Source organism: Crocuta crocuta, unplaced genomic scaffold (assembly GCF_008692635.1).
Source record: "Crocuta crocuta isolate KB4526 unplaced genomic scaffold, BGI_CrCroc_1.0 scaffold30, whole genome shotgun sequence".
Lineage (NCBI taxonomy): Eukaryota > Metazoa > Chordata > Mammalia > Carnivora > Hyaenidae > Crocuta > Crocuta crocuta.
The window spans coordinates 1219298-1236261 of NW_027528345.1; the positions used below are offsets into that span (position 1 = coordinate 1219298).

General features: G+C 33.8%; 1 protein-coding gene across 2 annotated transcripts in view; it reads left to right on the forward strand.

Moving 5' to 3' along the window:
* The window catches only part of REDIC1 (regulator of DNA class I crossover intermediates 1), a 99505-nt gene that overhangs the window by 45949 nt on the left and 36592 nt on the right, over nt 1-16964 (forward strand). Inside the window, exons 7-10 of one of the 2 annotated variants that reach the window (XM_077753546.1) lie at nt 1613-1728; nt 13267-13793; nt 14041-14110; nt 15173-15233. In XM_077753546.1, coding sequence (XP_077609672.1) covers nt 1613-1728; nt 13267-13793; nt 14041-14110; nt 15173-15233 — 774 coding nt within the window. The remainder of the gene's footprint in view (nt 1-1612; nt 1729-13266; nt 13794-14040; nt 14111-15172; nt 15234-16964) is intronic. The other variant, XM_077753544.1, reaches the window with a different exon arrangement.

Consider the following 16964-nt stretch of genomic DNA (forward strand, 5'->3'; position numbering starts at 1 on the left):
AAATGAATTTATAATTTATAAATTTGTAATTGCAATTTTATATATTATAGTTATATATTTGTTATATATAATCTATAATGATATTCAGTTTTATTTCAGTATTTATTAAAGTATGTTTTCTGTTTTTCAGAGAAGAGAAAATGAAGTTCTATATTCCAGTGATATATGTTAGCCTTACTAATTTAAGGACCCATTAACTTTGGAATGATACAATAAAAACCATTTAGTTATTCAGTCTATATTTTATAAGACTAAAATTTACATTCTAGATAGATTATGGGATAGAGAATAAAACTCTCTGTAATCTCTACTTAAATAATCTTCTATTTTTAGGCTCCAGGTTAGTGATTATCTCCAGAGGGGTAAATAATGTTATACTTAATACCCAGAAGAGAAAATTAAAAACAGAGGCTAATGTTCCTGTCCAGGATGTAGTGTCACATTGTGAAGTAGTAGAGAAGTCTTTAATTGCTTCTTTGGAGAGGTTTCAAGAAAAATGAGAAGAATTAAAATGAAACTATAAAACACAAAAAAGTTGAAAAAACAGATTAGAAGAAAAAGTAGGCTTTGGCTCTCTGGTCCGTAGAGAAGTAGTATAGGGCCAACATATAGTATTCTCTTCTCTTTTGGTCTGTTTGTGTGTTTCTCACTTCATGAGATGACTTTGTCTCTGCATTTCTGTCAGTGTTTCTCTGAAACTGAGATGTGAAATGTATTTCCAGACTTTACCTCTAACTCTCCCTGACTTTAGACTTCTACTTTTTATAAGACTTTGAGTATCTCTTTTGTTTTCTCTTTTTTCTTTCCCTGACTTTCTGTCATTGGTTGTCTTTGGACTTCTCATTTCTTTGTTTCATGGCTAATAAATAAAATATGTTACAAATACAAATTATTATTACTGTATAGATTATGTTGGGTCACTGTAATATACATTATATGGTACCATCCATATTAACACTTTGATTGCCTCCTCTGGTTTCCACAAGTTTTTCCATACCTTCCCCATTTTGTACTCAATCATACTGATACTCAGAAAGATTAAAGTAGCATTCTAAAATTACTCAGTAAATGGAAAAAACAGAGATAAGTACAGCTATTATTTTTTGGGAAAAATTGTTTTCTGTCAGAGATAATTTGCTCAAGATCCTGGTATCCTGGATATTAAAAAATATATATTTTTTAACCTCTGAAAAAACGGTTAGCTTTTGAGAGAGAGAGACAGCGTGAGCAGGAGAGGTTCAGAGAGAGGGAGACACAGAATCCGAAGACAGACTCCAGGCTCTGAACTAGCTGTCAGCACAGAGCCCGACGCGGGGCTCAAACCCATGAACTGTGAGATCATGACCTGAGCCGAAGCCGGACACTCAACCAACTGAACCACCCAGGCACCCCTAAGTTTTGTTGTTTTAACAGTTGTTTAAATAGTGGTATTGGCTTTCATTGTTAGCACACGTTTGTTTTCAATAAGGACACAATTACTTTCTTTTAAACCAGAAAAGACATTTTTTTTTGCATATAGATATCCACTTAGATGTATTTTATGGTAAATAATTTAAACTGTATATATGTATGTATGTTTACCATGTTGGCAAGTTCTTCTTTCTTTTTTCAGCTCAGTAAAGTAAATTATTCTAATACTTTGGTTTCCAAATTAAATGAAAGTCAAGATGCTCTCAGTCCATCATATAAAACAGCACAATTTGGGTCATTATTTGACAGATTAAACAGGTAAGCAAAGAATTTTTTCCTAAAGTTTTTACATAATCTCTACACAAAACATGGGGCTTAAACTTATAACCCCGAGATCAAGAGTCTCATTCTCTAACAACTGAGCCAGCCAGGCATCCCAGTAAGCAAAGTGTTTTGAAGGAAATAAAGAAGCTACAGCATTCTTTCTTTGAGTTATCAATTCAATTTTAATGGACACATATTTTTAGAAATGTAGACAAACCTAAGTAATACTTCTAGGAAAAAAATGCTGGAAGTTAAATGATCATTTAATTAAAATAGTTTTAAGTACTTATTTTCTAATGTGCACATCTACCTTTCATTTATTTAAAAAAATATATTCTGAGCCAAGGTGTTTGCATTTGTTTTATAACATCCATGAATTACTAGTTCTTTTTCTGTATCATAAACACATTAATTTATTTTTCATATTTCTGGTAGTTAATCAGTGCCCCACTTTTATTTTCTAGGTGTTTGTATATAAATCCTGGTTCATTGTTTTAAAATCCATTAAACTTGTAAAACCAGTTTGAATCACTCTCGGTAATCGTGGTGAGAAACCTTGACTTTGTAATCCTATCCCAGTATTCCTCATTTTAGTAAATGACATTACTGTTCACTCAGCTGCTTACACCAAAATAAAAGTTGTCCTTGATTGCTTCCTTTCCTTCAACTGCCAATGTCCATTAGATCAACAAAGTATTGCCAATTCTGTATTCTAATAAACTTTAAAGCTATCTACTCGCATTTCTACCTCAATAGGTTCCATCCCAGTCCAAGCCACTACTGCCTCTTGCCTGGAGAATTATAATAACCACATAACAGTTCTTTTTGTTTTCTCTTTGTCCTGAGATCCATTTCTTTTTCAGCTCTACTAATGTATGATCAACATGCAACAAACTGAATTTATCTCAAATGTGGACTTTGGTAAATTTTGACCTGTGTCAAATATAATGAACATATTCATCATCATTGGTAGTTTCTTTGAGCATCTTTGTAATCTCTTCCTCTAGCCACTTCACATCCTTTACTCAGCCCAAGGCAACTGCTGATCTGTTTCCTGTCACTCGATTAGTCTGTATATTCTGGAATGTTATGTAAGTGGCATCATATGGTATGTTGACTTTTGGTCCTAGCTGCTTTGACTCAGCATAATTAGTTTGAGATTCTTGTATGTTGTTTGTTGTGTGTTTTGATAGTTCAGTCCTTTTTATTGCTGAGTAGTATTGCGTTGTATGGACATAGCACAACTTACTCATCTGTTGATGGACATTCGGTAGTTTTTCCTCCAGTTTTGGCTGTTCCAAACAAAACTGCTATGAAAGTTCATATAGAAGTCTTTGTTTGAACATACACTTTCATTTCTCTTGGGTAAATACTTACAAGTGGAATGGCTGGGCCATATGATAGGTGTATGTGTAACTTTTTAAGGAACTGACAGACTTTCCCAGAGTGATTTGAATCATTTTACATTCCTACCTGTAAAAGTATGAGAGTTCCAGTTGCAACACATTCTTTATGCAGTTGGTACAGCCTGTCTTCTGATTTAGTCAGTAATAGTACAGGTTTCTCCCTCTGTCTGAAAGTAGAGCATTCTTATGAGACCTTTCATAAGTTGTAAAGCAAAGAAGCAATTATAATTAACTTAGATGGAAAATTTTTGGAGCTTTCCCAGACCCCCAAAATAATCTATGCTAGGTTTTTCTAATACCTTAGGACACATCTTGCTAATGGATGCACAGAATACATGGGGATAAGGTATGGATGTGCACAGACACATTTCAGAGCTGCAGTAGTTTGAAGCTGAGATGCTGAGGACAGTCCCACGGAAAGAGCCTGGCAGAGCCACTCTTGCTGCTCAGGGTGCGGTGTCATGCGGTGTCTCCGACAGTTGGCTGCAGAATGAACACTGACAGCTATTTTCACTTTTCATCTTTTTTTGTAAAAGTGAAAATCCTTTTCAGATTTCCTTTGCTTAGTAAAAACAGGTACTGACATAGGTCTTTTCATAAAAGCAAAGTGGCATAATGTAAACTTTTGAAAAGGCTGGATATATGTATCTCATTGTGGTTTTATTTTTGCATTTCCCTAACAACTAATGATGTCAGCATCTTTTCATGTACTTATCGGCTCTTTGTATATCTTTGGTGAAATGCTTACCATTTTTATTTTTGTAATTTTCTTTTTGAATTAAAAAACAGGTTTTGATTTTGATTAATATCCAGTTTATTAATTTTTTCATTTGAATGACATTAATCATTTCGTTAAACATTTTCATTTGAATTCATTTGAATCATGAATCATGCATATAGTGTCATAGCTAACAAATCTTTGCCTGAACCAGGGTCATGAAGATTTTCTCCTGTCTTGTAGCTTTAGATCTCACATTTAAATCCATGATCCATTTTAATTTTTCTTTTAATTTTTCTTAATGTTTTATTTATTTTTGAGAGAGAAGGAGAGACAGCGTGCGCAGGAGAGGGTCAGAGAGAGAGGGAGACACAGAATGTGAAACAGACTTCAGGCTTTGAGCTGGCTGTCAGCACAGAGCATGACGTGGGGCTCGAACCCACGAACCGTGAGATCATGACCTGAGCCAAAGTTGGATGCTTAACCGACTGAGCCACCCAGGCGCCGCATTTTGGGTTAATTTTTATGTATGATGTGAAGTGAGCTTCAAAATTCATGATTTGCATTTGGGGAAAGGAAAGATTATCTTTTCCCTGCTGAATTGCTTTGGCACCTTTGTTGAAAATCAGTTGACCAAAAATGTAATTTATTTTCCCCTTGGAATCTCAATTCTATTCCACTGATCAATCATGTCTACACTTATATTAGTGCCGCACTGTCTTGATTACTATAGTTCTATTGTAAGTTTTGAAATTGGGAACTATATTAGTCCTTGAATTTGTTCTTCTTTTTCCAAAATATTGTGGCTCCTAGGCTTTTGTATTTCCATCTAAGTTATAGGATCAGCCTGTCAGTTTCTAAAAAAAAAGAGAGAGAGCGAGAAAGCCCACTTGGAATTTGATAGGGGATTGTATTGAGTCTTTAAATCAATTTGGGGACAATTGCCATCTTAAAATTAGTGATTCTTTTCCAATCCACAAGCATGAATTGTTTCTCCTGTTAATTTTTTTTAATGTCATAGCATCTTTCTTCATAGTAATCCTAAATTTGAACTATTGTAGATGTCCATTAAGAAGATAATATTTATAGCGGCTCCTGGGTGGCTCAGTTGGTTAAGCATCCAACTTCAGCTTGGATCATGATCTCGTGGTTCATGGGTTCAAGTCCCACATAAGGCTCTGTGCTGACAGCTCAGAGCCTGAAGCCTTCTTCAGATTTTGTGTTTTTCCTCTCTCTGCTCCTTCCCTGTGCATGCTCTGTCTCTCTCTCTCAAAAATAAACATTAAAAAAAAGAATATTATATGTACGCTTGCAACTAGTGAAACATTGTATATCAACTCCAATAAAAAAGAATAGAGTATTATATAATATTCATATAATGGAATGATACACAGAAATGGAAAAGAATGAACTACTGGTAACATGCACTAGCAAGCAACAACATGGGTGAATCTTCATACCAAAAGAGGACCATTGTATATGTATATGAAGTTCAGAGACAGGCTTGATTAATGTATGGTGACAGCAAACAAAATGGTGGTTACTGTTGGGACTTATAAGAAACTTTCCAGTATGCTTTTATTGAGACATAACTAACAAAAATAAATACAAATAAATCATATATATTTAAGGTGTTCAACATGATTTGATATACATATATGTTGTGAAATGATTATTACCACAATCAAGCTAACTAGTATATTCATCACCTTACATAGTTAACTGTGTGTGTGTGTGTTAAGTCTACCTAAGAGATGCTTTATCCGTAGATTCCAAATATGTAATGTAGTATTAATTCTAGTCACTATGTTGTACATTAGTGACAAATATAACTTACTTGTTTTTTAACTGAAGTTTGTACCCTTTGACTAGTATCTCCCCACTTACCCTCCATCCCCCTTCCCTAGCCCCTGGCAGTTCTGCTCTTTGCTTCTTGGAATGTGATTTTTTAGAGTCCACATATAAGTGAGGTCATAGGGTATTTAGCTTTCTGTGTCTGGCTTATTTCACTTAGCAAAATGTCATTCATGTTCATCCATATTGTCACAAACGTCAGGATTTCCTTATTTTTTTTTTATGGCTGAACAATATTCCAGTGTATTTAATCTTCTTTAATTTCTCTTAGTGTAATGTATTGTGCTTTCAATAAATAAGACTTGTGCTTCCTTTGCAAAATTTATTCCTAAGCATTTTCTTCTTTTTATGCTGTTGTGAGTGGTATTATTTTCTTAGTTTCATTTTTGAATTGTTTATAACTACTATATAGGAATACCATTAATTTTTTTATATTGATCTTGTCTCCCGTGACCTTGCTGAAATCATTATTTGTTCTCCTAGTGGTTTTGTAGATTCTTTAGGTTTTTCACTATCCTGGATTATGTTTCCTATATATAGAGATATTTTTACCACTTTTTTTCAGTCTGGATGCCTTTTACTTCTTTTTCTTGCTGACTGCAGTGACTAGAACCTCTAGTATACTGTTGAATAGCAAGCAAGCAAGCAAAGCAAGAATGGGCATGCTTGTATTATTCCCAGTCTTAGAGAAAAGCATTTAGCCTTATGCTATTATGACATTAGCTGTAGGTGTTTAGTAGGTGCCCTTTATCAGGGTTCAGGAATTCCCTTCTATCCCTTGTTCTTTGAAAGTTTTTATTATAGATTTTGTCAGATGTTCTTTCTGTGTCTCTTGAGATTATCTTGTAGTTTTTTCCTTTTATTCTATTAATATATTGTATATTACTTTATTTTCAAATGTTAAACCACCTAAGTTTCCTGGGATAAAAGCTGCTTGATCTTGGTATATAATCCTCTCCATATATTGTGGGATTTGGTTTGCTGTTATTTTGTTGATAATTTTTACATCTCTATTCATGAAGAAATTGGTTGGATTTTTTTTTTCTTATAATGTCTTTGGCTTCAGTACTAGAGTTAATACTGACTTTACAGAGTAAGTTGGAAAATATGTCCTCTATTTAATGAAGGAATCTGTGGAGGATTGGCATTATTTTTCCAAATGTTTTTGCACCTGCTTTTCTTAATGGGATGACTTTTAACTACTACTTTTTTTTTGTCTTCAGGTTTTCTAATTTCTTCTTGAGTCAGTTGTTGTAATGTGTGTTTTTCTAAGAATTTAACCATTTCATTTAAGTTGTGTGATGTTAGCATAACATTGTTTATTAGTATTTCCTTGAAAATCTTTTAATTTTTGTAAAGTTGGTAATGGTGCCCCTTCTTTAATTCTAGATCTGTGTCTATTTTTTCCCCCCCTTGGTCAATGTAGTTAAGGATTTGCTATTCTTATTGATATTTTTAAAGAACTAAATTTTGGATTTCATTTGCATTCTCTGTGATTTTTCTTGTTTTCTATTCCATTGATTTCTGTCTTAATGGTTATAATTTCCTTTTTCTGCTTGCTCTGGGTTTAGTTGTCCTAAACTAATTTACTATATATACACACACACACATATATATATATGTGTGTGTATATATAGTAAATTAGTTTATATATATATACACATGTATATATGTATATATATATAGTAGATTCTTAAAGTGTAATTTTACTGATTTGATATTTTCTTTTGTTTTAATATAACCATTTAAAACTGTAAACTTGCCTCTAACCAATGCTTAGAGGTCAACCAATGATTACTTGGAGGTTGTGTTTAAACATATTGAGCTAATAATAAGGCTTTTTTCTTTAAAAAAATTTTTTTTAATGTTTTATTTATTTCTGAGAGAGAGAGAGAGAGAGAGAGCGAGAGAGAGCAGGGGAGGGTCAGAGAGAGAGAGGGAGACACAGAATCTGAAACAGGCTTCAGGCTCTGAGCTGGCTATCAGCACATAACCTGATGCGGGGCTCAAACCCATGAACCGTGAGATCATGACCTGAGCCAAAGTCGTACGTTTAACCGACTGAGCCACCCAGGTGCCCCAATAAGGCTTTTTTCTATGTGCAAGAACTGCATTCAGTCAGGGATCAGTAGATACCTGAGGCCCTCTCCTGAGTGAGTATACGGCTTTACACATGTGTGTAGCCTGTCAGACCACTGGGGTATTTAGGAGTTTATTAGAGCTCATTATGCCTGTTTGTTTTCTGAATCTCTCTTTGAAATTTCTGGATGGTTTTTTGCTTGCTCCGAATATAGCAGCCCCTGTTATCTGCATTGTTGGACTTTCCTGATGGCTTGCCACCAAGGTAATAATTACTTTTGACAAATTCCCTGGGCATGGGGCTCCCCTGTCTTCACTTCTAGACTACTAAGCCTTGGTAGAGTTATCAACCATATTGCCGGGGGTGGAAGGAAGGTAACTTCCTGGGGCTCCACAGACTCCTAAGTGTTAAGGTTTAGTATTTTTTCTTGAAGTACTGCTTCTTGGTTTATTGTATGCTTTTATTATTCTCCAGATTCTGAAATGGTTGTTTCTGCAAGTGTTATCTGGTTCTGTCATTGCTTAGGGAGGACATGATTTGCCAGACTTTTCACTTATCATTCCTAGAGTACTGCCCCATATAGATTAATTTTTGAAGCCTTGTATTCTGGAGATAAACTACACTTAGTTACCGTGTGCTATCTTTGTTACGTGTTCTTGTTTTTGGTTTGCTGAAATTTTATTAGGAATTTTTGCATTAATCTTTATGAGGGTTATTATTTTCTATGTTTCTTTCCTTGTGATATCTTTGTCTGGTTTTAAAATCATCCTATTAATGTTGATGTCATCGAGTGACTTGGTACGTATTCCCTAATGTGTAATTTTTTGAAGATTTATGTAGAATTGATACAATTTCTTTCTTAAATGTCTGATAGAGTTCATCAATGAAGCCACTTGGTATGGAGTATTTTTTTGTGGGAAAGTTTTTTAAAAACTAGAATTTCCACTTTTTACTAAATACAGGGCTAGTCTGCATATTTTTTTCTTTGAGTGAAATTTGGTTGTTTGTCATACAAGGGTTGTATCTGTGTTGTCTGTGTTGTAGAATTTATTGACTTAAAGTTATTCATAATCTCCTATTATGTATTTAAAATTTTTAACATTCGTAGTGATGTCTTTTCTCACCTTAGTAATATGTAAAATAGTGCCTTTCTCTTCTTTTTCTTGTTTTAAATTGAAGTATAATTGCCCTGTAACATTATACTAGTTTCAGGTACAGTGTACTTAAATGTTTGTATACATTGTAAAATAATCAGAATAAGTCTAGTTATCATCTGTCATGATACACAGTTATAAAATTCTTTATGTTGAGAATTTCTAAGATTTAACAACTTTCAAGTATACAATATAATATTACTGACAATAGTCACCATGCTATACGTTACATTCCGATGACTTACTTATTTTATAATTGGACTTTTTTACCTCTTGATCCACTTGACCCATTTCACCCACTCCCCAGCTCCTTCTCCCCTCTGGCAACCACCAGTCTGTTCTTTGTATACATGAGTTTTATTTTGTTTGCTTGTTTTATTTTTTAGGTTTTACATATAAGTACAATTATATGTTATTTTTCCTTATTTCTATGGCTTATTTCATTTACCATAATACCCTCAGGTTCTATCTGTGTTGTTGCTAATGGCAAGATTTCATTCTTTTTTATAGCTAATAGTATTCCATTACATATATATATATATATATATGTATATTCCCCATCTTCTTTATCTATTCATCTATCATTGATGGACACTGGGTTATTTCCATATCTTGGCTATTATAAATAATACTGCTGGAGTGAACATTGGAATGCATATATCTTTTTGCTCCCCCCACCCCTGATTATTCTGATTTAAGGATGTTTACTTGGGGTGAAAGCTGAGGTCATTGATTGGAGATCATTTTTCTTTTCCTATATAGGTGTTTTAGTGCTATAAATTGTCCACTAACTGGTCCTTTTGGTGTATTCTCCAAATTTTGATATATTTTGTTTTAATTTTCATTCAGTTAAAAGTCTTCCTAATTTTCCCTTTGATTTCTTTTTCTTTTTATATTTTTAACATTTTTATTCACTTTTTGAGAGACAGAGAGTGCAAGCAGGGGAGAGGCAGAGAGGGAGGAAGATACAGAATCTGAAGCAGGCTTCAGGCTCTGAGCTGTCAGCACAGAGCTCAATGGGGTGCTCGAATATAGGAACCTTGAGATCATGATCTGAGTCTAAGTCGGCTTCTTAACCAACTGAGCCATGCAGGTACCTTGAGGCTTGCTTTAACATTTTAAGTGGGACCAGATATGTCTTTAGTCTATGGTTAATTTTGCCCCCTGCTGAGGTAATACCCTTCTGAGTACTCTGATTCCTTTCGAATTATGAGATTTTCCCCTCTGACTGATGGCAACACAACGTTTTTCCCTCTGTGTGTGAGTTCCAGGACTTGTTCCATCTTCTCCTTTTAGATGTTTTATTCCCCTTCCCCCGCCTCCAGCTTTGGGTATTACTTCATTTGCATATGCTGATCAGTACTTAGCTGAAGATATGAGAACTCTCTGTTCTGTTTCTTTGAAGCACTCTCCTTCATGATACTCTGTCCTGTGAACTCTATCCTCTGTATGCTTTCTGGACCTCCAGCTCTGTTTTATCAACAAAGGGAATCAGTGAGCTCTGGCTGGGTTGTCCATTTTGTTTTGTTTTGTTTTTGAGAAAGAGTGCAAGTTAGTGTGGGGCAGGGAGAGGGAGAGGAAGTGGGGCTCACTGGGGCTTGTGTTTTACCTCAAGTGGGGCTTGTGCTCACCTAATGTGAGACTTGAACTCACAAACTGAGACCTGAACCAAAGTCAGATGTTTAACAACTGAGCCACTCAGGTGCCCCTGTTTTGTGGCTTTTATACTCTCCAGGCAGTAAGCTAGGAGCTATCATAGGGTTCANTAGTGTTTGGAAACTTTTGTCTCATACATTTTGTCCAGTTTTTTAAATTATGTCAGTCAAGATGGTAAATCTAGTTCCTTTTACTTCATATTGGCCAATTGGAAGTTTTGAAATTTATATTCATCTAGCAATCAAATTCACATTTTTCAAGGCAAAATGCAAGTCTGGTTTACTTTTATATTTAGAACCTTTCAACATTTCTTATTCTTTTAACAAATAAAGCTCTATCCATATGATCCAGTAGTTCCACGACTGGATATTTACCCAAATAAAATTAAAACACTAATGCAAAAAGATATATGCAACCCTATATTTCTTGGAGTTTTATTTCCATTAGTAAATTATGGAATCAACTCAAGTGTACATCCATAGATGACTGGATAAAGAAGATATGTGTATATATATAATAGAATATTGCCCAGTCATAAAAAAGAAAGAAATCTTGCTATTTGCAACAACATGAATGGATGTAGATACTATAATGCTAAGTGAAACAAGTGAGTCAGAGAAGGGCAAATACCATATGATTTCACTCATATGGAATTTAAGAAACAAAGAAAAAGGGGACAAAACACCAGCCACTTACATTTAGAGAACAAATTGGTGTTTACCAGAGAAGGATGGGTGGGGGAATGAGTGAAATAGGTGAGGAAGATTAAGAGTACACTTACCGTGATGAGCACTGAGTAATGCATAGGATTATTGAATCATATTTTATACTTGAAACTAATATAACACTGTATGTTAATTATACTTGAATAAAAAACTAAAGTTTTGTATAATCTAGGCCTTTTTAAGCCTTATAGCATACGTGTTGTTTCACTGGTTCTATTCAAGCTTTACTCCTTTCTTTTTGTTCCTCAAATGTATTGCCAGTCTTGCATTTGTAGTTATTATTCTATTTCCTTGGAGTATGCTTACTTCTCTCTTCACATGTCTAAGCATTCTGTATCTTTTTCTTACTTACCACTTCCTTATTAGGGACTTTCCTGACCCAACTATCTGTTACAGGACTTCTAATACAAGTTATTCCATCATGTGATCTTGTAGCACCTATGAAAGTGTTGTAATTGTCTTTTTTATTTCTTTTATCCTTTGTCCTTATTGATGGTTAAGTATTTAATTACTCTTAAAATTCTCCCTTTTCCCCCAAAGTTTGTTTATTTATTTGTTTGTTTATTTAGAGTGAGCACGAGCTGGAGTGGGGGGTGGTAGTCAGAGAGAGGGAGAGAGAGAAGTCCAAGCTGGCTCTGTGATGTCAGTACAGAACCTGACATGGGGCTTGATCTTACAAACTGTGAGATTGTGACCTGAGCCAAAATCAAGAGTCGGAAGCTTAGCACACTGACTCACCCAGATGCCCTGATGGTTACATATTTATAATTTCCCTTATCTAGAATATAAGTTGTGTTTTCTCCCTGCAACATAGTAGGAATACATTAAATATCTGTTTAATATACAGAAATAAGCCTTCCTTTACATTTATTTTTTATTTACAGTAATAAAATTTCTCTGATATTAATGATGTATTTTATCGCATAGTATAGGTTATGCCTTTTGATATAACATAATAGCATTATTCTGTCTATAACATCAATGGGATCTATATTGAGAAACAGTATAGGATCGTGATCTATGAACATACATGAGTAAATCATCTCATTCTGCTTAAGAGTAAACTTAAGTCTGTATCTCTCTGTCCCCAACAGATGGCATAGTATGTGGAGACACAGCAGGTGTACATGCTTATTAAGTATTTAATAAATGACTTTAAAAAATTGGAAATCATAGTTTTAGTGGTCTATATATCTTTTCTAAATTTCTTTGTTACCTCCAATCTTTGGAACAACTCAACCCCAAGTAAATTTGTTGATAGTGGCAACAAAATCTGGAATATCTTGATTTCTAATTGTGTCCTATGATAGCTTTGATTTGATGCAAACTGGACATGTTAGAATTATGATTTCTTTATTAGAAGGAACTAAAAAGTTACCTAGTCTTACCCTTTCATCTAATTTATCATGTCTTAGATTTATTACTTATATACACACTTGCATCTATGTTTTTCTGCCTTGAGAACATCAGAGCTGTTAGATTGAGAAAAATCTGTTATAATATTCCATTTGATTTTATAAAACATTTGATTTTATGTTTTAACACAGGATAACTTTTCTCTGCACAGTCTTTAAATATCTTTCTCTGGTTAAGTGAAGCAGCAGCTACACACAGTGTCTGGGTTATTCACCATATCTTATTACAGAAGACAAACTATATAGGTTGGGCATATTTTGTTTTGTTAATATAACAGGAAATTGAACCCATACTAATTTTTCATGTTGAAATACTGAACTAAGTATAGATTATTTTTATATTTACTAAGGTACTAGAAGAGTACATTAGACAAATTTCCACCCAAAACAATATTATTTTTTTGATTTAAAAAATTAAAACATAGTCTAGGCAAATGTTACTAGATGTTTTCTAAGAATTTAAGTGCTTCAAAATAAAAATGCCCTCATTTTTCTTGCTAAATATGTTTTTATTTATCCCAAAGTCCAAGAAATATGAATTTCCTTGCTGGAAGACCTGTTAGAGTTATGGATGAAGATTGTGGAAGCATGGATGAGCAAAGACAGTCATATTTTATTACTGAAAAACAATCAGTACAACATATTTGGAGAGAAAATAGAAGCGAGTTTTCAAATTTTCTTGAAGATGTGAACCAGCCAACAACCAGCCTTATATCAGAGAATTGTAACTCTTTTATTAATGAAAATATGATCAATTTATTAAACATAGATCAACAGAGGATAAAGAAAACCTTTGACAAGTGTGGTTATGACAATATGGGAGATAATTGCACAAACAAAAGTTCTGATAAAAATTATTCAACTGATAGATGCATTAGAAGTATTTTTACAGATCCAGCATTGACTTTTAATAATTCTTTCAATGAAACAAATTATCCAGAAAGGTATCAGCCAAATGAGAAATATCAGAAAGAGTACAATAAAAATGAAAGAAATACTTTTACTACATCTTTTGAGAAGGATTTTTATATAGCCAACTCTGAAAACAAAGGTGAGTGTTATCCATGGAAAACATAATTTTTTTTTCTGTTTTCAGTTTTAGGTGTGTGTGCGTGTGTGTGTGTGTGTGTGTGTGTGTGTGTGTGTGTGTGTAGGGAGCCTTATGAAATTAAAAATAGAATAACATTTCTATATGACTTTTTGCATCAGTAATTTACCTCTCTATGGGTCATAAGCTTCAAATTTAAACAGAAGTTCATGTTTAGGTTTTCGTTCAATGCATACTTTTATTTTTAAAGGAAAATTTGAAAGTGATTACCAAGAGAAGAAACCACAGAATGAAATCCAGAAACATCCAGTGAATCATATGTAAGTTTTTAGGTAAATCTGGAGAATACAGATCAGTATCTAGTATAATGCATGTTGAAGGTTTGAACTGATGCAAAATGAGGTAGGCAGATAGCTGTCTGAGGGTGTGTAGACCAGCCTCAATGATGGCTTACCCTCAGAATCTTGGTAATATCACCCCATTGGAGAGTATGGTGCTAGTATTTGCAGTGCAAAACTATCTGGAATCATAGTCTTAATTAGATTTGGGAAAACTGACTTACATATATAAGAAACTTATATACCCACCATAATGTCAGTTTATTAATTTATAGTAAGAAATAGAAGAGTCACATGTATTGCAACGCTTACTTGTGTGGTAAGCATATTTTCTAACTTTTGGCAGCTCTTAATGGGAAAGTTGCTTGTTAGTATAAAATCACAACAAGAGAGTGATATAATTTAAATATTAATAGTGAAAGCAAGAATATTAACAGTTTATGGGACTGTTATTATAGGTACTTAAATAAAAGTTTTCATTTCAGAATAGCCCAAACTTTTCTTTGTAGTAGTTATGATCTAGTCAGATTTTGGTAATTGAAAATCATGAAGTAGAATATATTTGTATTCTGAAAGTACTTTCTTATGGAAACATTTAAAAAGTTTATAAAAAGAGTACATAGATGCTATTTTTATGGGATCAACATGACAAATTAATCAAAACATAGATTCACAACTTAATAAAGTCAACAAACTAGTTACTTTGTTGTCAGATACCCAAATTTTCAGCAACTTGTGAAAAAAAAAACAATATGGTAGGCCTTGAATCATAGAATGTACTTTATGGAAGTGATTTAGAACATGGTTCCCAAATCTGGCTGCAGGTCCACATCACTTGAAGGGGTGATTTTTTTTTTAAATTAAAACTACCAAGTTTGATTCACATATAATAAGCTCTTTAGGTTGGAGCTTATGAATCTTTGTTTTTTGAAAAGGTTCCCTTGTAATTCTGATCTGAAACCAACTTTGGGAACAATAATTTAGAACAATAGATTTCAGTAGGATTAAGGCACACTTTAAAAGCATCTTCTTTATGATCTTTAGGGGTAATATCTCTTTGGAAGAATTGCATCCTAAGCCATCGTGGGACTTGACATTTGGTGAGGTAAAGCACATCTTACATTATGTTTCCAATTAAGTCAGTTGTATTGTGTCATATTTTAGTATTGGCAGTTTACTTTGATTGAAAGTTAATCAGGCCGCCTGGATGGCTCAGTTGGTTAAGGGTCTGACTTCGGCTTAGGTCGTGATGTCATGGTTCGTGGGTTCAAGCTGACATTTGTGCTGACATCTCAGAGCCTGGAGCCTGCTTCAGATTCTGTGTCTTCCTCTCTCTTTGCCCCTCCCCCCACTCATGCTCGCTCTCTCTCTCTCTCTCTCTCTCTCTCTCTCTCTCTCTCTCAAAAAGAAATAAACATTAAAAAAAATTTAAATTTAGTTTTCATCAAAAATATCTTTTTAGGTTAATACGTTTTCTTTGTTTTATTTTTTTACTTTGGGGAAATTCTAGCTTAGATTTAGAAATAAAATTAATACCCTTTTAGACTATAACATGCTTTAAGATAAAGCAGTCTAGATACTTAAAAAAATTCTTTTTATAAGTCCTATAAAACTTTTTTCCAAGATGAAAACATTTAGGTTTCAATATCCTATGATCAGCATAGTTATATGTTTAAGAATACTAGAAGATTTATAAGCACTGGTTATGTAAGCTGTAACTACTCATAATAATGGTGTGATTGTTTCAACAGGAGCTTTATTGTGCTAGGAGCTTTATGTACTTTCTAATCTGTAAGAGCTTGAGTCTATAACGTCTTCAATGCAAAAGAGACTCAAGTTCAGAGAGATTAAAGAACTTGTCCAAGGTAACACACTCAAACCAGGATTCAGATTTTAATTGACACTATATTTTCATATATACTAATTGTTTTTCTCTTTTTCTCTCTGATAAATATACATTGAATATATATCATGTATTCATATAATAGAATTTATTGAGGGTCTCCTATATGCTAGACGCTGTTACGACAGTGTTGAAAAAAAGTTTTTGTTCTTCTGAAGCTTACATTCTTTTATGCACCAGACTCTGAAAAGTACAGAGATGAAAGAACATGGAACATAGGAAGGTATAGTAGCTAGCCTGAAACAGAAAAAAAAGGACCTAGTGCACTTAGATACATTGCTCCACTTGGGATCTTTACAAGGTTAGTAGGAACTTCGTAAAAGACACTTCTTCTAAACTTTCTTTTAGGAATTTTATGGTTTTATTTCACACATTTAGATCTTTAATCCATTTTGAGTTCATTTTTATGTATGGTATACATAAAGTGGGCAAGTTTTTTTCTTTGGCATGTAGCTGTCCAGTTTTCCAGATGTCATTTATTGAAAAGACTCTTCCCCATTGTTACTCCTTCTTCCTTTATTATACATTAATTGAGCAGATAGATGGGGGGTTATTTCTGGGCTCTCTATGCTATTCCATTGATTTGTGTCAGCTTTTGTTCCAATACCATACTGTTTTGGATACTGTAGCTTTGTAGTACAGCTTGAAATCTGGGATTGTGATATCTTCAGCTTTGTTCTTGGCCTTAGCAACATATTTCTCATTAGCGAGCAACATATTTCTAATTAAAAGCAAAAATGAACCAAAATACACCCAAATAAAAGGCTTTTGTACAGCAAAGGAAACCACTGACAAAACAAAACTGCAACCTTCTGAATGGGGGAAGATATTTGCAAATGATATATCCAATAAGGAGTTACTATCCAAAATATATAAAGGCCTCATACAGGTCAGCACCAGGAAAGTAAACAGTCTGATTTAAAAATGAGATGA